The sequence below is a fragment of the Drosophila elegans genome, unplaced genomic scaffold (genome assembly GCF_018152505.1).
Source record: "Drosophila elegans isolate 14027-0461.03 unplaced genomic scaffold, ASM1815250v1 contig_149, whole genome shotgun sequence".
In the NCBI taxonomy this organism is placed as follows: Eukaryota; Metazoa; Arthropoda; class Insecta; order Diptera; family Drosophilidae; genus Drosophila; species Drosophila elegans.
In genome coordinates this window covers 14,749,603-14,774,958 of record NW_024545513.1, presented here as the reverse complement: position 1 = coordinate 14,774,958, position 25,356 = coordinate 14,749,603, and the positions used below count along the sequence as shown (strand labels likewise).

Genomic DNA, 25,356 nt, shown 5'->3' with positions numbered 1-25,356 from the left:
ACTGTTGCAGTGTGTGTGTCTCGTGTGTGCGTGTGTTTGTATGGTTGTGTGATACTACGTTTATACGAACGCTTCAATTGCAAATACAAATTTATCGATATTATTGATAGTTTTCGATAAGTATCATTCGATAAATTTATATTGTAAAAAGGCGTGCATAAAAACAAAGTAAGAGTGTGCTTACACCTAGACTAACACACAAAAGTTTTGCATTTTCGGGGCTTCTCACTGCTTTTGCATTTTCTAGCATTCCGCTCTTTTCGATCTCTTCTCTGTATGTACAAACTAAAGTTAAGCCAAACTCGGTTGGACTTTGAGCTAAATTGTATCTCTTGCAGGAGCGGATTTTAGGGGGTGAGGGGTACAAATGTTCTACTACAAAACTACAACCACAAAAGTATGCAACGCGTATCGGCCTTCAATCGGCGCCAGTTGATATTTTTATCGATAAAGGAGCGTTCTTCTATCTATCGATAGGTATGCAAAACACTTATGCTAGTCTTCATTTTATCGATAGCCAATTTGAATGTTTTTTTTTTGTGTGCCGAGCACCTCTGAATCGATAACGCTCCTGGTTCCTCCAGTTGGTAATTTCTCTTTCTCTATCGATAACTTGATGGAATGTGGGGTTTGTGAGGGAGTTTTTGGGTTTTCGGGGGGTGTACTTGTTGGGGAGAATAAAACATTTACAGGCGCGTGACCACAATGTCCTCCTCGAGATCGTCCAGCTCGTCGTCGGTCTCCTCGACGCCATCTGGTCCTGCCTCGGCGGCGGCCAGAGCGGCAGCAGCAGCTGCGGCGGCGGCCTCCTTCTCCTTCTCCGCCGCCTCCAACTTCTCCTGCTTCTTCACCTTGCGTTGCTGCAAAGGAAAATGGAAAATTCGTAAGTCCTTAAATTCGGTCAAATTTAGTAGCCTACTTATTGGCATATACCAATTTCGGATTTAATAAATCGCATATCAAGATCCAGCAAACAAAAAATCTAAAGGTGTTAATTTGTCCACCGTAGTTCTCATGTAATGATGTTTCATATTTTGCAATTAATATTAGCTATCACTGTAATATAAGTTGCTTATTTTGGTAGCAGTAGGTTAAAGAAAAAAATACATCATCAAAAAAGGTGGTAATGAACATAAGCAATGTGGAAAACGGGTGCCTACCTTTAGGCACATGAGTCAAGGTAAAATAAAGCATTTAAAAACAAATAACACCTTATAAATACAAATACAAACAACTAAATAAGTAGAAAAATGTAAAAAATAATCAATAAAATTGTTAGTGCTTAAGATTGAGGTATATGAGTTTATGTCTAATATTCCAATGAATATCAACCAAATTTCAAGGACTACTGTTCCGCCATCAAGCGCTCCATTAAAGCCATGATGCTTTGGACTCACCTTCTTCCTGTAGAGGATCTCGACGATCACGTAGCCAATGCAGCCGAGCGTGAGCACCGCCAGCAGGATGTAGAGCTTCATCTGCGTGCAGAGCGTGGTGGCGTAGGCGTAGGCGATCACAAAACCGGCGGACTCCCACAGGCGGTAGTTGGAGAAGGCGGCCTCCTTGTTCCTGCGGAAGAGCAGACCGTACAGGCCGTTGATCTGCGTCTGCCACACGGCGTCGCCCACTCCCCACAGTCCGGACATCGCGTAAAAGATGATGGGATTGTCGGGATTGGGCCGCCAGAACAGCTCTACGGTGATGAGGGTAAAGTGGACCACCGCGCCCAGAACAATGATGGGCGTGCGGCCAATGTACTTCATCACCGATCCGAACAGGATCGAGCAGAGGGCGTTCACCACACCAAAGCAGATCATCACGAAGCCGATCTTGTTCACGCCCAATGCGCAGGCCACATACGCCTGGGTGAAGTCGGCGCCAATGAAGGCCTGTTCCATGCCAATGAATACGGTGATCGGGATTAGGAGCTGCAGGTTCGGTTTCTTCATCTGGCGGAACGTGGCGGACAGGAGCTGCAGGCCGGACAACTCGGCGGCCGAGTTGGAGCCCTTACGCTTCTCACCGTACCGCTTGAGCGGATCCAGGAAGAAGGCGATGATGCAGACGGCGGCCACAATGCAGGACAGGTAGATCATCGAGATCTCGAAGATCTCATCCTCTGGCGGACGCTCCAGGTTGCCGTGGCCGCCGCTGCCGGTGGTGCAGAAGTTGGCGCCGCAGAACTCCAGATCCTCGGCGCTGATCGTTGTGTTCGAGCTGCTGCTGCCGCCATGGGCGCCGCTGGACAGGACTGCAAAGCATATCGGATTAGTAAGGCGAATATGTTTATGTAACCAGTAACCCCCAATATCAAGCCAGCCCGATTTGAATGAGCCTAATTTATTGTATTTACCAAACTATCAACATTTCGTCAATATGCTATAGCACTTTTGAGATTTCCGGCAATTGGAGATTAATAAAACTGCTTTGTAATCACTTTCGAATGACTTGGCTGCCAGTTTTATGATTTTCAGTAGCTGGCAAAATCAAAAGCTAATACTTAGTTAATTTAAGGGTATCTGCAATCTTTGTGGTTTTATGACTTGATAAGATTGCCGTTGAATTTTTGGAAATTTTTATGAGAGGAATGTTTAAGAAGAAATTGTAGAGAGTGTTACTTGGCACATTGGGGCATTTGTAAATGTTGTTGGTTTAGGCAAGTTAATTAGGTTACTGATCGGTTACTGATATCATCAGTATAAAAAATTATTTGCCTTTGCTGGTGGTTGTTTTTCGGGTAATATCAATCGCTTACTGAACATAGCTGGCATCAGTAATCGATTGATATTGTCTAAATAACCATCGGTAGGAAAATAATAATTTAGACTGGTTCGTTTGTGAACGAAACGTGAACGTATCCCAGCAGTGTGTAACTGTGTAACTTACCCAAGCTGGAGATGAGATTGCCCCAGAGCTCGGCGGATTGCCAGGCCAGGAAGAAGAAGCCGAAGAACCGCACGATGATGGCGTCCACAGCTTGTTCCGTGATCTTAGCATACACCTGTCCCACCTGCGTTAAATATGTGGCTTTGGACGCCCACATGGGTGCGGCGCCCATGCCCACAAGGATACCGGCGGGAACCAATGTGTAAAATCGCGGAAAAAGCTGGAAGGCGATGTAGGGTGCATAGCAGAGCATGCTGCACACGAGAGTCCATTTGACCGTCAGTTTGCGGATGATCAGGGTGGGCAGGAAGATGCAGGAGACCACCAGGGCGGCGTAGATCGCACTCAGCGACACAGTGCCCAGACCGTCCTTCGAGTTGATCGAGGATTGCAGGTTGGCCGTGCCCTAGAATTGGAGGCTCGGTTAGCACAGCATTCGGCAATCGCATAATATATTTCGAAATTATTCAAAAACCTTTTGCTTTTGGACATTTATTTTACATTAGATTTAAATAGGTCGAAGAACAACTACTGAAATTAGCTGCATAAAATTATTAATATTCAATAAAATTTATTATCATTATTATTATTATTATCTCATATGTTGGGGCAATTGTTATTTGTATGTTCTCTATTAAAATGCGGGATTTCATCAACTTTTCATTTAATATTTACTTTGTTAAGTAACAACAACGATGTCATATATTATATAATATTGTATTGTATCGACAAGGATGAACAAACATACATAAATGTGATTCCAAAATTTCGAAATAGTTTTCAAGCTGTCGGCGGTTGGCTTACCTGAAACGCTGTAAATTGCACCATGAAGGCGATCGAGATGATCGAGATATTCTTTAAGATGCGCCATTTCTCGCCCGGATTCAGCACAACTTTCTCTCGCAGCGAGGCGGTGTCGGGCTCGAAACCAGCTTTTGGCTAAAAATAAACGAAAAGCAAGCAAAGAAAAGATATCGTAAGCAAAGTGGCAACAGATCGGCATTCGGTTTTGGTTTTTGGTTTTTGGTTTTTAATTTTTAGTTTCTGGTCACCGCAGATCTCACACTCAGATCACAGAGATCTCGAGGAGTGCAGCATCGCCAGTTGGCGAGGGGCAGTGGATGGATGGATGAGCATGATCCTACTTTCTTTCTTATCTTCTCATTTTCGGAGCAGCGATAACTTTCATATTGTGCGCTTAGATATTAAACAAATGTATTTAAATGGTTCAACACAAACATGGTTGGTAATCGAAACTAATCTTATTTGGATTGTAAATACACTGTGAGAAATACAAAATGTTAAAAGAAAAGAAATACAAAATTTTTGTCTAATTTAAACCAAAAAATTCTAAAGCCAAGTAAATAACTTTGAAAACAAAACTACATTTTCTAGTAAACTTGTTTTGTATAAAAGCTTTTTATAAATATTTATTAATTTTAATCTATCATAAAAGGATTTTCCAACCAAAACCCAAAAAATAATTTTGATTTATAATATTTTTTTTAAGGGTATAAATTAAATAAATTGTAGAGCATTTGGACTTCGTTTTACCCCGTTTCAGCTTTCATTTTTTTGGCGTTGTTTGCTGCCCGACACACTACACATTAATTAATTATTTATGTGTTGGCGCATTTTACGCTTTTAGTTTCTAAAAAAAAAGCCATGGGGTAAAAATTTGGCCTGATCCGAAATCAATTTAAAAAGCCCGCACGCGTTTTGCTCGCGTTTCGCGCGCGTTTTTCGCATTGCGCATGCGTGGCGTGGCCTTTTCTCGCTTTTTCGCTTTTTCGCCTTTTCGCCTTTAAAATGGCCATCAAAATGCTCGCAGTGCCCGCTGTGTCCCGAGAACTGACCGAGAGCAAGACCCGGGTCCAAAGCCACTCCAAAAATGGCGATTTTGCATGCACCGCACAGGGCAAGAAGGTTACATCGGTAGTCAGGGGCGTCGACTGTGCAGAGGGCGGTGGGGGGTGTCGGTTTAACCCACACGCGTTGTTATGCAAGTCCCAATCGATTACAATTTGTGCTTGCCTTTTTATATTTTTCTTTGTATTTTTCTCGTTCACTCGACTTTTTGTTTTCATTTGCTGCCAACAATATGGACTTAATTACAGCACATAATAGTTGCCGATGTTCACACGATTTTGAGAGTTAAGGAAATCGGTAGATCGGACGAGTTGGGGGACTGTAGAAACCCCGTTTTGTTTGTATGCAAATTGCAGACAGATTTCAGATATAAAAATCCCCTCGCTGCTTATCAGCATAATAAAATTGCATTTAAATTTGTATTAAAAAACAAAAACAGAAACAGAGAAAAAAAATGGCAAACCATTAAAAACGTCAGCAAACACTCACAGGAAAAAAAAGGAATAATACCTGGAACTGTTAAATATCGCATTTAATTAGCGAGTACGAAATGTAAAATTAAAGGTTAAGTATAAAAAAAAAACCATTAAAGTGCAGACCAACTCTTGGAAAACTGAAAGTAGGCATTAAAAAACTCCATATTGCTCATACGCCCTGTGTGCGAAAGCAAATCTTTATCCATAAGGATTTATACATATAAATATGGGCGATGCACAGATGCACAGACTTTAATAAAAAACAAACTAATTAATAGCCAATCTTGAGCATCATTTTTCTAAGTATTGTAATTAAGAATTCCAGCGAAATCTTTTGTTATATTATAATAGACTTTAAGGGATTTTCTGCTATTGATTGCAATTGTTACACCACAAATGCAATATATGCAAATAAATGTGGGCTAGCATATGGCAAGTAGGTGAAAAAAAAAGATACAAAAATCATGACAATGCACAAAACCAACTGGAAAACCACTCTCAACTGTCTGTGTTTGTTTTTCCTTTTTTTCTCGTAGTGCGTATTGTATGTGTGCTGGTTGTTTTGTTTGTTTGTTTTTTGTGGCATGCTTTTCCCGCTAACAGCTGATATTTAATTTTTGTTCACCGATTTTTTTCTATTTTTTTATTTTTTTTTTTCAAAGAAACAGCAGAGCAAGCAGAGCTTTGGAACAAGTGCGCGTAATAATAATGCCAGTGCACAGGGGCCATAATGATATGCGAGAGTGTTGGCAGCGACGCCGCTAGTTGAGACAAACAAAAACCGCCGCAAACCAGTTAAAAGCGGCCAGGTGAGCGGACCGTCTCTTCGAGTGTGGCCGCAGGTGTGTGTTGATTTTCATATATATTTTTTCAAGTGTGTTTGCTTGTATGCACCAAAAAAATATATATTTGATCGCTTTCTAGCCTTTATTAGTATTTTTATTTTAGCAACCTATATCTATGTTTGTTTTTAGCCGCAGCTAGTAACAGTCAAAGATTTTTTTCAAAATATTACATACAAACTAAGCACCAAAAAGATATGCACATTATATTTATGTGCTGTGTTTAAAATTTGTAAATTTAAACATCAAAAAATACTTTATTTTTATTAAATAAAACAAGTCAGTAAAAAATAGTCGAAAACGATATAAAAATGGAAAGTATAGTAAGTAAAGAAAAAAGTCTATTAAAGTACAAATCAACAAGATAGGAATGACTAAATTTTTTCAGTGTAAAGGCGCTTAATTCGGCAACATGTTGCCAGCGACCTACTGCCTGCTGCAAGTGTGTGAGAGTGTGGGTTCTTCTGTCCGTATATGTGTGGCAACATGTTGCGCACGCGCTGCGTCGCACGAGATTTGCGTTTTATTTTTAAACGCGGCACGTTTCGTGTTTGCTTAGCCCACAATTTCCCCCCCTGGAAATCCCCTTCACCATTTTACATGCCATTTGGCTTTGGTGTTTTACATACAGCAGCGGTCAGCACACTAGTCCTTGTGCGTTCAAAACGATAAAGGCCATGGTAAATAAAATGGCTGTAAGATACCAATATTATGACCATATCTTGGAAGCATTTCGTTTTCACTTCTTTATCATTAAAATGAATATCAAACCTTTTTTCTAAGAAAACATTGTTTAGTTATCTATTAGAAAAAATTGTTTTTTTGAGTTAGCCCTTATAAAGTGTTAGTCTTCTGACCGCCGTTGTAAGTTTGTTAGCTGGACGTTCTCTGGTTTCGTATATTATTTGTTTTTTTTTTTTTGGCTGCTGCGGTTCTGTGTTGACCAAAGCGAGGAAAACGAGTTTGGCTTCGATGTCTCTGCCTCTCAAGAACCGATTACAGGGTGGGGCATGGGTATCGAACCTCTGGCGAGGGGGTGGGGCCATTGTAAATTGGCAATATTTTATTATGAAACCTTGTCGGTGCTTTAATTGTGCAATACGTTAGTGTTTCTGTCGTTAGTGTTGCTGTTCGATTGCCTGCCTTGTGTTTTTCTTTTAGTTTCTGCTCTTTCCGTTTCTGTTTCTGTTTCTTTTACCTTATTTATTGCCAAATCGGTTGGCCATCAGCTGGCTGGTCAAGTTTGTGGCTAAGACACATCTATAAATATTTGTGTGGGGAGCGCTTTCTGCTGTCACATTTCTTTTTCTGCCTTTCTGCTTCTCTCGTGAGTTTTTCGATTTGTGGTCTTCGGCTTTTCAGTTTTCGGTTTTCGGTTTTCAGTTTTCGGATTTCTGTTTTCGGATTTCGGTTTTTTGAGGTGAAATTTATTTCGCCTCATTAAAAGCCAAGGAGTGGCCAAATGCTAATGATCATCGGAATCATCGCCATCCGAGTTTTGGCTTAGTTCGCCCGGGTTTTTCGGTTTATTGGACACTTCCTCCCCAACAGGGCCAATCATAAAAACTGTGACGCGTGTCATTATAAAACATGATTTCTTTGGCGAAGGCAAACACAGTCATTAACTCAACATCAAAACAATACAATACAACACAACGAAAATGAGTAAAATAAAAAAAAAAAAACAAAAAAATAACAAAAAAACAAAACAAACGGCCCCAGACACTCGATAAGTGTAATCCAGCTTATAAGCTATATGGCCAAATGCTATAGCGTCCATGCATGAATGAATGCCAAAAACGAAACGGCCAACTATGTGAGAATGTGACAACAATTTTCAAGTGGCAGCGTTTATGGTCATTTCGATAAGTTCTATGCGAACCCGGGAAATACCCAAGCCGTTTGATGGAAACATGATCCAGGTGTGTGTAAAAGTGCTAATGCATTGCCTAGGCTGGGTATTTCCACTGCACAGTTTGAAGAAAGTGTCAAGTTCTGTCTATCGTTAAATCCAAACTAATGGAAAAGTCTTCCTATAAACCAGAAGTGAACTGTTAACACTGGATTGGCAAACCAGTTGGGATAGTTCTATGCACACAAGTTGATTTTATTATAGCTACTTAACCTAATTAACCATCTAATGGATCTTTTCACAAAGATACAAATTAAATGTTATGGGAGAACTAATAAAAGAGTAAGGCTACAATTAGTTGTTTATTTACCTAAGCCTAGATAATCTGTTAAAAGTAAAAACCTTGTAAGGTATTTTTAAAATACTTGGTATTTATAGGCCTTGTGATACGCTTTGAGAAATAAACAAGGAATTATTTGGCTTTTTATTAACAAGGGCGACAATACCCCATTAGAACTTAGTAATCAATTGGGGTTCCTGATTTAATTGCAGTATGGGGCTTCCTGTTGCTTGTACACGTTGAACAATTAAGGAAGAGTTATTAGTTAATTATGCAGAACTGAAAATAATGAGCCCAATTTTGTGATTTCTTTTCGCCTGCCTTTGTTTACAAGATTTGTGGGCCGGTGATTTCATTGTGGGTACGTTGACGTGTCCGGCACTTGTTCAAGATGAATGAGGAGGTGAAATCCAGGTAGGCACTCCACGGGGAGAGAACTACTTGGGACCCAGACCAGACCCCAAAAAAGGCACTACGGAACACTCACCTTGACGGGCTCATCGTTCTCGAAACCGGCGTTCGTGAAACCAGTCATCTTGCTGGCTCTTTGTGTTCTCCGCTCCCTTTTGTATTTATTTGGGCCTGGTTAATCAATTAACCCAAGTGAAATGTTGGCTGCGAAAAGAAAGACATGTAAAATACCATTAGACGATTATAAAGCCATTTGTTGTGAGTGCGAATGTGCAAAGCACTCGATTCACGAATACACATTCAACAAAGGTAATAACAATAATAGCAAAAAAAAAAAAATAATAAAATAATAACTTCAATACAGAAAGATTTTCGTTATTGAAAATTGCCTGGACCGAGCCATAATTGTTGGAAATTTCGTAGGCAAATTGATGGCCACTGACTGCTTGACTGACTGACTGCTTGACTAACTGACTGACTGACTGACTGTCAGCTTATATACAAACACATTATTGCCCAGGAACAATTGCAAATCTGTTTGAGATTCAGAAACATTCTGCCGAAGTCTTCCCCATTCATTTGGCCCGTGTTCCCAGCGGTTGGTTACCAATTTTGCCATTGTCTAATTGTTTATAATTGACATCCCCCGCCACCCGCTCCGGCCGCAGTTCAAGTTCATGTCCAATTAATTGCATATTAGGCGGTATCCAAACTATTATTCAGGCCCCTCAACTGAAGCGACAAAACACAATGAAATCCCTGACGACACACAACAAAAAAAAATATATATAAAATACACACTCACAAAAAAACCAGTAATGATAATAAAAAAAAAAATTGGGTAAACTTTTTATGGCCAGACATTGGCATAGAAATTCTCAAAGGAAATAAACAACAAAAATTAGCGTTAATAACAATGCTAACAGAAATAAATATAAACTCCAGCATAAAAATGCTAAGAACTTTATGACTTATAATCATGCCGTTGATGACCGCCGGGTGCGGTTTCTTTTTTTACAATTCTACATAAATTAATATTTATTTATGCTAAGCAACACGTAGAAAAACCAAAAACTAACCGAAACGAATCGAAAGATGAGGATATAGACCATAAATATCCATGGCCTGGCCTAGTGATTGCGATTTGCAGTCACGTGTGGGTGAGAGTTCCACACGTGACTGCGAATAAAATAAAATAAAAGTAAAATAAAATAAAATAAATGAAATATTATTTTTTTTCCTAAAACTAAGTACATTTTTATTAGTGTTATTAAACTGCAGAGGTAATTGATTGCCAGTTTTTATAGGGGTAAAGGCTTTTAGGTACAAACTTTTAATTTATACTTTATGACCAGTTATAAAGTGTAAGCTGTTTTTTTTTTGAAATAGCTAGTTATGGTGGCTTTAAATTCGGTGCTTAATTTTTGTAATTATTTTTTTTTGCTACTGTGTGTTCTTGATTGACAACATACTTGGCATTTTTGAATTGGTTGTTGATATTTTTTGGTTTACTATACTCTTTTGGCTCTTACTCTAGAATAATGGCTACGAAATGTTTAAGGTTAAGCTATACTATGCCTTTTCTGTTAAACACTGCATTAAATATATACCTCAAGTTAGGTTATTAAACGATTAAGGCAGATTAACTTTTCATCTAAACTTTGTGCAAGATATACAGGCCTATATTTCTTAGCAAGCTGTGACTTTTTAATAGTTTCATTAGGTGATTAAGACTTTTAGCGGTCACCGTAGCCATTGAGAGACCTTTTTGTGATGCAATCCCGTGACTCGTCACAGTCCGACATGTGACTTTATAGCCTTTGTATATGGGACTTGGTGTAATGGCAGAGACAGTTGAATTTGCAGCGAGAACAGTGACTCCGATTAGTTTTCCAATGGCCATGATCTAGCATTTACATGTGGGGGTGAAACAGTGAGGGGTTTTTGCCCAGACAATAATCGATTATTGGGTTTAAGTATCTGTTACGACTACGAGACCGATTCGGTTTGGTTCGGTTATTATCGCAGATAATACTTCAGATAATGCGACGTAATTCGGTCATTTCGGTTATTTATTATTTATGAAAAGCTCCAGAAACGGAGTCACAACAACGTGGCCATAATTAATAGAGCTCATATAGAACTTGCTACTGGCCACTGACGTCAACACAACAAAGTCGACGCAGTCTAATGCTAATTTATTTTGGAGCCAAACAGCTGGCAAAAGTCGGCTCACATATAGTATATATATTTGGGCATGCCAGAATATTCGGCTAGCACGTGTTGTTTTCGCTTTTCAATAAGCCGATCGCCGATCGGCGATATACTTTCGGCGGACTTCCCCGATTGCACATATCTGATGGCATGCATTGGAATGAAATCGAAAACGCCGCCAACGAGTATATAAAGAATACAATTATATATATATATTTCTGAACATATTTCTATTATCCGAATTTGGCCGGCAATTGGCAGTTGTCTACATTTAAGCTAAAGATTTTTATGGCTGCTTCGTGTGGGTTAATTTTTTATATGTACGATTACTGTATATATAGAAATATCACATATAAAAAACGCGACACGCGCCAAACGTCATTAAAAAAAGCATTTCAATTATTATTCTAGCGAAATAACGCACTCATCAAAGTCGGAAACTCCATAACACTCGACTCGTCGTGTTTCCCTTTCCATCGCGTTTCGAAATCGGCTATAGACAATCTGCATTATCTTCGCCGCGCGTAGATCGAGACTTAAGTGGCCTACAAATTGGCTGGTGCCAAAAGTTTTTTTGTTATTCGCTGGCTTTTATTTATTATTTCCCATTTGCTACGGGGCCCTTCACCTAAGTTGTCTCTTTTGTGTGAGAAGTCTAAGCGAATTTTACACCTTTTAGGGATACCCTGAGGAAACTACAAATATTGTAAGATCGTTGGATTAAGAACAAGTTTTGGTTAAGAATATGTTTATATATTTTGTAAGTTATTCCATACTAACTATAAAGCTAACTACTTTTGCACTTATTACATTTTTGAAGTATCCTAGAAAAGCTTACTTAAATCTCTCAAAAAACCAATAATAAATTTTTTAAAATATTCTTAACTGGATTTTGCCTTATTTAATGGACACAAAAAGATTTGCAACATCACATTTTCTTGCCCACAAATAATTGCTGGCAAGTAACACGTTTTGAAAACATCAACTTAACACAGTTTTTGGGTTACAAAGAAATTTGTCAAATAAATGAGACAAATTGTATCGTGTTAAGCCAAACAATACATTTCTGTAAAAAAATTTTAAAACTTTTCCTGATACACGGAACTGTTTTAGTTTCCGCACTTACAAAATTACAAAAAAAAAACCTATTGCATTATTTGTATGCCAGTGGAAAACCTTAAACTGTATAGTTTATAGCACTTGTTCAACGAGTTGTATACTTTTTATAGAGTAATTCAAGTTTGTCGGTTTGCAAATGTCTTGTTTTGATTTTTATTACTACATACTACGATTTTGTTAAATTTTTTATTTTTTCTGCATTCGAATTTGGTTGTTTGTAATTGCGGTTTTGTTTCTCCTTCTCTTTTGCCTTTGTTCGGTTTGGTTTATTGTATTTATGGGTTTTTATTTGATATAGTTTTTTTTTTTGGGATTTACAGGATCTTCACTGGCGACAACAACACACTCACAGTTTTGTTTCGGGGGGTAAAAAAAAGTGCGGCTCCTTTGGTCGGGACACGGTACTCGAACTTTAACTGGGACTGGCCTTAATAACCTGAACCAAAAAAGGGAACTCCAAATGGCCAAGTGGCTGTCTCAGAGCCTCGCAGTACAATGCCAAGAAACTGCGACAACGTGCGAATTTTAAACGAAAAGCACTTTCTAGCTAATTGGAGTGATTAGTGGCAGGCGTCGCTGTCAACGTCGCTGTCGACGTCGCAGTCGACGTCGCAGTCGCCATTGCCACCAGGTAATCGCAAATGGCGGTCCAAGAGCTGGCCAAGATATATGTGGGCAAGGTTATCGCCTGGCCGGAGCTAACTGTAAATAATCAGACAGAGATAGAGCCACCATGCCGTCGCCGTCGCAGCCGCATTATTATATATTTTATTTTATTTTTTTTTTGTAGCTTTGTTGTTAACTCATTTTGGCCAGATTTGCTTTTTGTTGATTTGCCTTTGCCAATTCCGTGGGCCAAGATAACCGCGCCGCCAAGGAGCAGCACCGTCAGGTGGGTGTCACTTGGCAAGGGGGCGTGGCATCTGACGGTCCGGACCACGCTTCAAATCCCCAATGGCCCGTGCGGCGTGTGGCAGGTTTCAGGAGCGGTTCAGGCTCGAAAACTACAACCACAAGGGTCAAAATTGTTCAAAGTTTTAGTTTTGTTCACTTTTTTGCGACTTATAAACAATTCGTTTGATTTTTAAATTGATCAATGCTAAATTGATAAATATATCTATAAAAAAATTCAATTCTTACTATAATGAGTTCCTTTTTTAGATGGAAACCACAGCAGTGAATTTTTAATTCTGAATTTCTATATATTATATCTATAATGATCTATAAAATCTTTAACTAGTTATAAAATCTATATTAAATAGAAAATAATTAGATGGGTTCGATGAAAAGCTAATTTTATTTTAGTATTTTAGAAACACTTGAAGATAACTGTTTTGGTCAAACAGATCTTGATTGTCTCCTATATTCAATGGAACCCTTCGAGATATATAATTCCCTGAATTAATCAGTTTGGATCAGTTGGGTAAGACGACCGCTCCTGGGCGATAGAATGAATGAGAACTCTTCACCTGTCGAAAGCCCATTTGAAGAACTGAAGAGCTGAGCCGGGAACGATAAGATTAGGCAATTCCAACAACATATACAACGGCTATTTATTGTCTCTATATAGCCGGACCATAAATTCTAATTAATAAACGCGCACGGGTTGATCGAAGGGCGTACGGCGGGCGGTGGGTGGTTGGGGTTTTTTTGGTTTTGGGTGGTTTTGGTTGTTTCGGGTGGTGCCATGTCTGGTGGCTCATCCTATCGGAGAATTCGGTAGCCCGTCGTCTTGTGGTCAAGTTATCGCGGTTATTAGCGCGTGATTATGTGGACTGTGATTTTGATGCCGCGATGCCGGCGATCGTAAATATTCACTGATTCGATAATGATTGGGACAAAGTTACGCGGAAAACCGGGCAATAAAATCATCATAAATCGTGTGCACGGGTTTTAGGGAGTTTTTTTTTTAAGTATTCGCTACCGTTTTTCTTTGTTTCGTTTAACTTCACTGGTTTATTGCCTCTAATTTCCGGCTCAACGTGGAAGTGGCTCAAGTGTCTATGACTAAGGTCTCCGTTATATCGGGATATCAATAATGTTGGCCACTCGAAAGTCGAGAATCGAGTGACAGGCGCTAATGAAGAATGACGCTTGAAATTGCCCCGAAGATTGGGATCAGTATACGAATAAAAGTGCACTGTCAGAAATAGATGGCGCTTTATTTGTTGGTAAGGAAAAAAGAAATTTGGCTTGAGGACTTTATAAAAATGGCTACAATATACATGTAACATGTATATCAATACATTATAATTTTTTACAAAATTTAAATAAATAAATTACACTATCTATATTGTGTAAGAGACTTTGATAAAATTATAACGATTGAAATTAATTATTGTTCTTTAAACTTTTTTAAAATAACTCAACTAAGGTTTTTATTTATAAGAAAAATCTAAAGAAAATTAATTTAGTACCCTCAAAGGATAGTAAATATTTGTTCCCTGTGTAGAAAAATATCTCTTAACGATTAGCTGCCAAAAAATAAAAAACTTTTACTCCGCTCACTAATAGTAAGCCCCAACTGTTGGCGGCAGTTGTGTCAATAAAAGTATGATGCCCGCGTCGAAGGGTATCGCACTTGACACATGCCTGGGTTTATTCACACACCGATCGGGCATAAGTCGGCATAAAGTCGGCTATAAAGCCAGTAAGCCTCGTTGCGGATCTGGCCCGAAGGGAAGAGCCAGCTCGAGGGGGAAATCAAGAGCTGTGATCGCGACTCGAAGCTCCACAAAGTATTTGCTATTTGACTGACCCAGATTGCGACCCGAAAAAACCAAATTCAAAAAAATGCCAAGACCAAGAAAAAAACAATACACTTCGATTGGCATTGGTGAGCATTTGAATAAACCCACGATGACAGAGAAAATTATTTGTGAAGCTTGGCATTCAATTTCTTTAAAAAAATCTAAGAATCAAGCAGTCATTTCAAAAATTTAAACAACTTGATGGTATACAGAGAACAATTAATTTAATTAATAAATTATTTTTAGTAATTGATTTTTATAGATGTAACATATTTTCATTTCTTCATGTAACATAAATTACACATTTTTTTAACAGCTCTTTAAGATGTATTTTTTTTATTGACTTTTCAAGATACTAAATCGGTTTTCCCAACTTACAGACATTAGTATTCGGCAATCCCCTGTTAAAACTCTATAATAGTCAAAAATGCACACATTGTATGGCAATTCCATAGCCGTATCGGACTAGTAGATCGTTTAAAATCAATTAATCTTCGATTCGGTGTGTACTTAAGCCCTAAAGCCACGAGAGGCCATCGACATAAGTCAATGGCTGATTGATAGAGACAGCTTATCACGCGGAGTACAACAATGGAAGTGGCATAAGGCTTACAACAACCATAGCCAATCGAAGGCTAAACCATCGGCACTATTGATAAACGACATAAACAGGAAAAGCAGCCAGCGAGGGAAATAATAATGTAAATGATTCACGGGATCTTGAGACCTGTTACCAAGTCAAATGGGTCAAAATAATGAATAACAACTGATGAAATATGCCCAAATCACCGGCTATTCTTGGCTCCTGCGGCGCGACTTCTATCGAGTGATATTTTTGATTAATTCAAATTGGTTTCTGTTGTGAATTCCGACAATCAGGTTTGTTGCCAGAAAATTTCACAAAATATCCACACATATATGACAATTTTTTGCTGATCACGTGCATGGGATCCCGAGTGGGCTAAACAAAAAATACAAAAAATAAAAAAAAAGGCTGGGAGCCCAACTGGTTTTCTGTCGTCTCGTCTTACTTGCCTTACACTCAAATGTGGGCATACACTTTTTGTGGCCATTTGCCTATTTATAGCCAATATTTTTAGCTGCTGATTTCATTTCATTATTGGAGTGTCCGATACTCGAAGCGCGTACATATATTTTAATTAAAGTAACAACACAAATCGCTTAAGTGACCACCGAAAAGCGAACAGCGACCAGCGACAAATTGTCTAAGGGGATTAGAGATTGCGGCACACACGTCGTATGCGCGATTTGTTCAGAGATTTCTTTGGAGATATTTATGCTATGGGATTTTTGGGGGTGAAATTCCAGTTCTGATTACACACTTGATAGCCTGAATTGTACGAGATGTTTCTACAGGAAATTAGGCAATCCAACGAAATTGATAACTGAAAAGTAGTAATTAAAAACTATTTATAACAGGTTAAAAACTTAAAAAAAAAATACGTTGCATCAATCTATAAATCACTACATTGTATATTGTTTGCACAATACAATAACAATTATTTATTTATTTTATTTGTTAAATATACTTAATATACAAAAAGTATTGAAAACAAGCAACTCCAAACTTGGCCAAAACGCCACAACAAAATGGTTTCGCTTTGTTGGCTGTCGGCCGAGTTGATTGAACCGGCCAAACGCAATTGTACGACAATTACTTAATAACAATGCGGGTCCGTTTATCGGACTGTATCTCTATGTGATATAATTAAAATCTTGGCTTTTAATTGTTGCCGAATGTCAACGAGATCGCCACAAAGGCGATTGATTTTGCGATTTGATAACAAGGCCCTAATAACAGTTAATCTCCGAGGGGCGTGCGGCGGCGGGGGGCGTGGCAGGGGCCCAAAGCGATTTGCATTGTGAGGGGCAAATTGAAAAAATGGGAAAAAGCGGCTACACAAAATAATGGCCACAAGTCAGAAAACAAAACAGAAAATAATAAAAACATAGAGAGGAAAACAAAAAAAAAAAAATTCTCCCAGGTAAAATCACAGTGAAATTAACACGCAACTGTGCACACAATAATCGTATTAATAACAATGATTTCCAGAGTCCCCGAGCCATACATCATATATATATGTTATATATGGGCATTATTTTGTTTTCGATATTATATATGAACTAAGGTTCGGGTTAGCCAATTTCCGCCCGGCCAATTTGAACCGCGTCGAGTGAGTTCGCGTGATTTGGCTGGCCATAAAATATTATATTGGTATAACCAGGCTGTAATCGGCATGCCCGTCATATATCATATACCCCGTGCACCTGTATGGGATGGCTGAAATCAGAAATCACGGCTTAATCAAATTTAAATTGATTGATTTGGCGTGGGCCGTAAAGATTACCGCATGCGGTCATAAATCGATTGATTCGTATCGCTATCAGCAGCTCTTTATAGGGCGTTATACAATAAAAATGCCATAAAAGCTGGTCGGGATTAGGTCCCCAAGAGGAAGTGACTCTAAAGAGCCCCAGGGTCTAGGGAAATTCCTTCACTCAAAACGATTCAACACGTTTGACAAGAAAATGAAAGGTTCTTGAAAAGTGCATTATCCTTGAAACTAGTCTAAGGAAAAGTTTATAAAGTCTAGTGCACTTCACGGCCATTCACAAAATGATTTCTTGGGTTTAAAAATAATTGTCGTTCTATAAATACAAATTAATTGGCACTTTTTGTTTTGCACTTTTCTGTTATTTTGAAAATTTTAGGAACACTATTTGTAGATTTATTTAAATGTTATTATTTTTTATTTTGAGTTAAATGTAAAAACAAACTGTTTACAACTGAGAGAAAAGTTAAAATATTCTGCAACATTCAAGAAAAATCTTTTTCTCGCCACATCAAGTATACGCGGCGTTGCGCTGCCCGGGCAAGCATTGCTCATTCGCCGCGTGTGCACATTTTTGCACATCTTGGCCAACTGCTTCCCACAGCAGCAAAAAATAAACGAAAACCCAACAAATCACCGCGTAATACAGCGAACTGAACTAAAAATGGCCAAGACCGAGACCTTCGTCCGCGATTAGAATGCAATTAGTGGCGGCAAACAAACGGCAAACACAAAAATAATAAAAATAAACTTCTCAAAAAAAGTGTTCTGACAAAACATTGCATTGAGCTTCATTTTCATTCTGTTCAATTTCAATTCCATTTTTTACTCAGCCCGCTACAGTTTCGTTTTCAGTTAGTTGTCGTTTTTATTTATTTATTTTTATTTTTTTTTCATTTGCGCTGCCTTTTTTTTTATCTGTCATAATAACTTCCGCTTCAGTCTCTTTACGATCGTAAGAACAATTAGAGGCCACTTTATGTGAGCGATACAGAACCGAGTTCTTTACTTAACCCACATTGTCTTGCTCAAGGAATTTATTTTCGGCAAGACTTTTGGCGTGAAAAGATTATGCGAGAATAATAATGCCCTGTCACCTGTCTGCTTGTGTATTTTAAGCAAAATAAATTAGAAATCATAAAGCCTGTTTTCCAAGTACATCTTTTTAGGCAACAAGATCATGTTTTATTTAACAGAAGCTTAACAACGAACTACAATTGTGTAATTTGTTGACACAGATATACCAATTAATGATATTAGAATGCCAAGAGAGCTTAAACTCCTAATAATATCATCCGTAAAATAAGCTTACTAAATGTCTTATGAAGTAAATAATGGTAAGAATTTGAGCGTGAAAAGATTGTTAGAAAAATAATGCCGTGTCACCTGTCCGGTTGTATTATTCGGACAAATAAATCAAAAATCACAAATCCGCCTCTGCTTTTGGCCATTAAGTGTTTGCTCAGCCTGCGGCTTAAACTCAATTGTTGGGTTTTTGGTATTTCTACGCTTTTGCGTCGCAAAGCATGGGCCTTTCCCAAGCCCGTCCAAAAAAATAAAAAAAAAGAAGCAGAAAAAAAGGGGCATAATGGGGCATAATGAACGTGTTATATAATCGCAGAGCACATCAAAGTTCAATGTTTGCCATTGAGACGCTTCTAGCACTATCATATCACTCTGTGATATTATGAAACGCGAGTGGGAAAACGAATACGAAATCTTATCTGTCAGCGGCCACGAGTCTGGATGCTATATGCCCGTATACCCATATACCCGTATTCGGAATCCGAATCGGATTCGGTCCCATCAGCGACGTGGCTGGTCATATGCTGGCTCTTATCGCAGGGAGCTGGTAATTATTTGGCTATAAATAACAATAAAAACCTGATCATAAAACTCACAGCGCGCCTTATCACGATAATGATCGTTAGTGGCCGGTTGGCTACCGTATTTATTTTCCTCTATTTCATTTCTGGGTGAAAGCCCCCCTATGAGAAAAAAAGTTAAAATAAAAAATCAAAAATAAAACATCACCAGATCGGAGCCTGTTAATGGAAAGTTTTTGACTACAACTTGGAAGTTTTCCCAGCGCCTTGAAACTCCGATTCTAGAGGTTACAAGCGTGCTCATGTTAATTTCATTCACAAAAGAAACTCAACGCGTCAGCGTCAACAAAAGAAACCTACAAACATATACATATATGATCCATATTCATTTATATATGGTACATCGATATTGGATGTAAACAAGTTTTAGCTTTATTTTTGTCACCGATCATGGCTTTTGCTGTTCGGAGCTTATGCAATGTTGGCTACGGATTTTAACACGTACTGCGACAATAAATTGTTGGACTCAAAAATAAGTTAACCCAAAAAAAAAATATTCTGAAATAAATACTGTAATCTTCTTTCTTTTAGGTGTCTATATTATCTACTTTAATATAATAATCCCATGGTATTAAATTATAGAATTTATCTAGCAACCTTGCAAATGCATAACATTACAATTAAGGTAAATATATGGAGCTGCCATAAATTGCGTAATAAATAAAAGGCAGGATTAGTGCTTAAAAAACAGTTTAGTGCGTTATAAAAGAGGTGAATAAGTGGCGCATTTAATCAGATATTATTCTATCCATTTTATCATGCTATAGCGAATTCCGGGAAAATAAACTATTACGTGCAAGCATGGATTTCAGTGAATTCTATAGTCAGAGCACGATTATCAAGACCACTTTTAACCACCACACATTGTGTTAACCGGTTTCGCTAACTTCTTTATCAGACTAGAGCGTAGTCTGGTTCTGAATTTGAAGTTTGGGTTTTGGGCCACTTCCCCGAAAAATGCAAATCGAGTGAATCGGCTGACTAATTACACCTTGATGTCTAGATTCGAATTGACGATGATGGGCGCGCCTGTTTGCCGTGTTGCCAACTTTAATGAAGTGATAACACATTGGCCGGGCCAAGAAGACGCTCCAATTTGGCTTTTGGCGTTGAGGCTGTGCTGCTAATTTGCAGTTTACATAAACTTGATTTGCCCAGTGTGTTAACGAGACGGGGGTCAATATTTACCGGGCCATTTGGCACTGGTCGTGCCAACGAGGATGCGGCGTAGTGCGACCACGGGGCGGATGAGTAATAAAGTCAAGCTGCCGTCGTCTTCGTCGCTGTCATTCAAGACGAAGTTGTTGTGTAAACGATCGCAACACGATATCAACAACAGATATAGCTGCCATATAGCAGCCGCAGAAGTCAGACATTATTATCAGCATTGTGTTTCGCTTCGTTTTGTTTTGTTTTGTTTTGTTTTATATCTGCAACGTCAACAGCCCCGAAAAAAGTGAATAAATACATAAAATCACCTATAGGTAAATTAACCATAAATATAAAGAAAGTTTACCCATCAACAAAAGAAAACTTCTCGCTTTGAGTGATATATATACATAAATTGCAAATCATATATAAGCTGCTATAAGCTCAATTTTGTGTCCGGTCAAGTCCATAATTTAGTTGACGCCATTTTTATCGCTGTCTTCGTTATATTTTTGATTGATTTATGACCGACTAACTGAGAAACTCGTTCGTCATTAAGAACAATTATTCGGGTATTTGTTTTCATCTATTTTAAATGATGATTACTACAGAGGTGCTCAATTTATGGCCATGTTTGGGAGTAAAAGCGCATATTTATGGCCAAGTTCCTGATCTCGAAATCGATAGTTTAAATGACTAGAATTTATTGGTTGTCGTTCTAAAGACTTTATTTTCTATTATGTGTTTATTAATTTTGAGCTTTTTTAAAGTTTTTAAAATGTATTATCTACCATTTCTTAAGATTTTTCCAATGAAGGCATACAAATATAAATGCCAAGATGTTGACTTCGTAATAAAGTAATTTATTTTTAATTAATTTTCAGCCACTTCAAAAAAGTTAAATATTTTAAAACAATTGTTAATAAAACTATTTTGTGACATGGAAAAAATGAATGAAATTCTCATTGTTGAATATTCAGTTATGTAATTGTTTAGTTTATAGTTTAATTAAGCAACCAATTTTTAATTGCCTGCAAAGCGTTGAAATAATTGCTCGGATATATTTTGGTTGGGTTATTATCAAGCCGATAATTAAATAAGGCTTAATAAACCTGGTAAATATAATCGAGTTCTATTACCTGTACCGTTATGAATTTGTACAATTATTGTGCGACTTATTGTGCCATAAATATTTCATAATTAAAAATAGAGTTTGATTTGTATCTGTGTTTGCCTCTGTTTGCTGTTGAATTTTTTTGTTTCGTTTTTGCGGAAGTGCATTGATTTTCCACTCAAGTGGGCACTTGACTCGCCGCAGTCGTCATGAATTGATTTTCTCACCTTTATTTACTTAACTTTTTCAGCTTTTTCAGCTTCTCCTCTCGCACCGCGCGGCGCTCGAAAAATGTTAATTAGTTTTTTTCCCCGGCGGCCAGCACTTTTAATTAGAACTTAGTATTAGTATTTCTGTTTGTCAGCGGCAGTTGTTTCTAGGTGATTTGTTATCGCAACATTTATGCAAATTGCCATTGCAAGTGGGCAATTTGTGTGCGGAAATCCGCCTGCAACGCATCTTCATGCCGCCTGGCTATCGAAAACTCGAAAAATGCGCTAGTGGATCCCAGTGAAAGTTTTCTATGCTGATCCGGGGCGCCAGATGTGAGCTGCCTGCCGTATAAGCCATATAATACATATAAGCCATATACGCCATATAAGCAGCCCCGTAAGCCGCCGACGCCGATTGACAAGCTGCGCATGCGCGGCCAGCGCTTAAATAACGCCCCGTGTCTCCGCATCGCGCATGCCAAAATCAAAAATCTCAAGACCCCATATCCCCGAGTCCCCAATCCCAATCCCAAGTCCCAAACAGTATCTATCAGATACAGAGCGTCACATGGCCTTAGATGGTTGTGTGGGTGCGGACCACCCACAAAATGCCATTTGTGCCAAATTATCCGACATTACGATGCGTGTGCGTAAGGAAATTCAAGCAAATAGTGTTAGCAAAAACTAAACACGACCTAGTTATTTCCTTCAACAATAATTCAAATCAGTTTTAAAATGTATTTATTTTCAGACCAGTTTTAAATCAAAATTACTATGATTTAATAGTATTATTTCTGATTTACTTAATCAAAATATTATTTAAGGAAATATATTGCCTTTTTCACTTAAAAATAATTTATTATTTTTTTGGTTCTTTGAAAATGTTAACACATATTTTGATATTATTGCAATACAGATTGGTAAATATAATTACAATAGTTTTCTTAAATTCTGTTATTTTCAGCCTTCATTAACTCACATCGCCCTTCATTTGAAAGTTACTCACTTTCTGAACTCGAAAGTTTCAATAGGCAACAGTTTTAAAATTAGCAAGAGAAAAGTGATTATCGTAAGCTTGGCCACAAATAAATTAAGTGCAAAAATTGGGCTGTAACACAAACTTGCCTTATTACCACAGTTTTAAACTATTACTCAAAGCGCAGATAACTCAAGTAAGTAAAATATAGACAACAAAAATTGTAAAAATAACATTTTCCTAATGCTTAACATAAGACGTATCGGTTCGGTATAACTTAACTTCTAGCTCAACTCAAGGGGGGAACAACCCCATTTGCCACGCCCACTTGGCTCTCATTAGAATTGCCTAACAACTTCCACTGGTGCTTTGTTTGGTTTATTTTATTTCTATTTTGCTTTGTTTTACTTTTTGTTTTGGGTCTCACTAAGCCGCAAAAAGTTTATGCAATTTGTTTATTTATATTTTGCGCCAGACAGATGTTTTGGGTCTTGGGTTTTTCGCCCTTGCAAATGAATTCTCATGATTAAGACGGTTCGTTGTATTTTTGCAAAATGATTATTAGCTGCAAATAATGTTTGAGTGCTTTTATTTTTTTCAAAGAAGTGCATTATTGAGATAGGTTATATAAATTTATTCATTCTCTAAAATGTTTCTCTTATATAATTTTGTAATATTATATAAGCGCTCAAAATAATTTTTTGGTATCAACTTTATATTTATGGCATTTATTAAAATATAATTTATAAGATAATTCTTAATCGTCTTTAATTTTAGTATTTAACAAAATACTAAAATTGAAATTACAAATTTTAGGATGTGAATTAGATTTTATTTTTGTATTACCTATGTATGAACCCATATTAACTAGCCACGTTTAATGCAGCTTCAAGGATATTCACTTCTAATGATTGCTTTGGACCTATTGTAACAAAAACTTACATTCTTATAAAAATTACTCTTAGAACATTTCACTCGTTATATAACACATAAAATCATTTGGGTTAAATAAATTATATTTTAATTTGGTAAGAAATAAAATTATTCTCTTCTTTGGTATAATTAAATAATAACTTTTTCCATGAACTATTTCTTAGGCTTCGAATCCTGGGCATATTTTCGTTAGATTCTTAAGTTTTTTATCCTTTTAAGACGTATTTTACACACTTACCGTTATGTGATCTGCAAACTCTTATACGCGAGCGTAAGAGAGCGACTCTCAGTCCTCAGTGTGTGTTTGTGTGCGTGTGTGTTTGAACGTATGTGTAAGCCCAAAAAACAGGATACGCCGCTTTGCCGCTTAACGAAAAAAAATGCACTTCCGTCTTTTAATGCGTTCGCCTTTGTATTGGTGAGCGCGTTTTTGAACTCGTGAATTATGATATTATTGTTTTTGGTTTTATTTTGTTTATTGTTTTTTTTTTTTAATATTTTATTTTTGGCAATTAAATGTTATGTAATTGAATTTTGTTGCTCTTTTGTTCTGGACTTCAAAGCAGGAAGCTGGGGTGGTGGCTTAGGGGGCGAATGGTTTACATTTCCGTTGGAAAAAAAAATGGAGCCGAAAAAAAAAGTAACGAGGATATGTCACCGAAAAGTCACATTCAGTAATTTAGATATTTTATTTATTTATATTGTTATTTTGTTCTTCTATGGTGTGTGTTGGATTATTTTCGAAATTTTATTTTATTTTTCGGGAATTGAATTTGAGTCTGGTCGGAGAGAGAGAAAAGCACGACCAACTTGAAAACGCACTAAAACGGTATTAAAAGCCGAGACTAAAATTAACTTTGCAAGTAATTTTAAGAGGCGACCCGAAGTCGCTGAGCCGGAGCCGAAGTCTCGCCGAAAGAGAGAGCCGAGAGAGCGGGAGAGCGCTGCGCCGGAGAGTTCACTTCACTTTTTTTCCTCCCGTTTTCCGTTTTTCGAACTTTTTGTTTTTTTTTTGGTTTTTGTCACAGATCTCAGGTGCAATTGTTGTTGTGTTTGATGCCAGATAAAATAATGGATAATGGCAAGAGCAAAATCAGCTGCTCGTTATCGCTCTCGTTGACGGGTGCTGCTGGGCCAAACGTTGATCGCTGGCCGTTCGCTTGGGAATGATGTTGGCTTAAAGCCCGGCGCTACGTAATATACGCTCAGATCCTGTTTGCATGCCGTCGACGTCTCTGTCGGCGTCTCTGCCGACGTCGCTGCCGGCAGCAGAAGAGAGCGGCGCGAAGAGAGCGCCCGAAGATCACGAGCTTTTTTTGTGTTTTCGGCCCGTTTTTTGTTTGCTTTCGTTTCGGTTTCGGCCGTTTCTTCTACTGCAGCTCACACACGTGTCTCTGCCATTGTGTGTCTGTCTGTCTGTGTGTGTGTGTGTGTGTGTGTGTGTGTGTGTGTGAGCGCAGCATCGCACAGTGGGCCAAAACGGAAAATGCCAATTGGCAATCAGCCCAAAAAATGAATCAAATTGTTTTGGTAAACATTGGCCACTTGGCAAAGTGCCTATTACGTTTTACAAATCAAATATATATAAAGTGCAATAACATGTTCACAAATATTACAAGAACCTATTTAAAGAAGGGTAGGAATGTAAAGATCGCGAATTTTAGCCTATTGTCTTGTGGCTTTTGAAAAGCATTTCGAATTTTACTGTCTTGGTTTTAAATACCTTGCAAACGTACATAGGTTCATATATGCATTTCTGGTTTCTTAGATTTTTATAACGAGCACGCTACCCCCATTTATATGCAAATAATCTAATTGGCCAACAAATTAAGTCAAGCAAATTGATTTGGTAAATATTAGCTAGTTGGCAAATTGCCTTCTTCGTTTTATAAATCAAATACAAATAATATGCGAATTAAAATTTAATTCATCATGCTAAGGAGAGGAAATTCATAAGAATTTGTTACATTTTT

The 25,356-nt window shown here is 37.9% G+C and overlaps 1 protein-coding gene across 2 annotated transcripts; it reads right to left on the bottom strand.

The window, feature by feature from the left end:
- Positions 1-567: 567 nt before the first annotated feature.
- Positions 568-24,553, bottom strand: LOC108149990 (UNC93-like protein). 2 transcript variants are annotated; one of them, XM_017277920.2, is made up of 6 exons: positions 23,622-24,553; positions 8,753-8,880; positions 3,691-3,825; positions 2,887-3,292; positions 1,398-2,251; positions 568-860 (listed from the first exon to the last, which is right to left on the bottom strand). In XM_017277920.2, exons 2-6 carry the CDS (start codon positions 8,798-8,800, stop codon positions 687-689), a joined length of 1,617 nt encoding a protein of 538 aa, XP_017133409.1. In that variant the 5' UTR covers positions 8,801-8,880; positions 23,622-24,553; the 3' UTR covers positions 568-686. The 2 variants fall into 2 exon arrangements, with proteins under 2 accessions (XP_017133409.1, XP_017133410.1); XM_017277921.2 differs by lacking the exon at positions 23,622-24,553 and adding an exon at positions 12,360-12,504.
- Positions 24,554-25,356: the final 803 nt, after the last annotated feature.

Coding starts and splice junctions, on each gene's coding strand:
- LOC108149990 (XM_017277920.2), bottom strand. CDS start 8,800: ATGACTGGTTTCACGAACGCCGGTTTCGAGAACGATGAGCCCGTCAAG. Junction 3,826..8,752: donor AGAACGATGAGCCCGTCAAG/GTGAGTGTTCCG, acceptor GTTTATTTTTAG/CCAAAAGCTGGTTTCGAGCC. Junction 3,293..3,690: donor TGCAATTTACAGCGTTTCAG/GTAAGCCAACCG, acceptor CTCCAATTCTAG/GGCACGGCCAACCTGCAATC.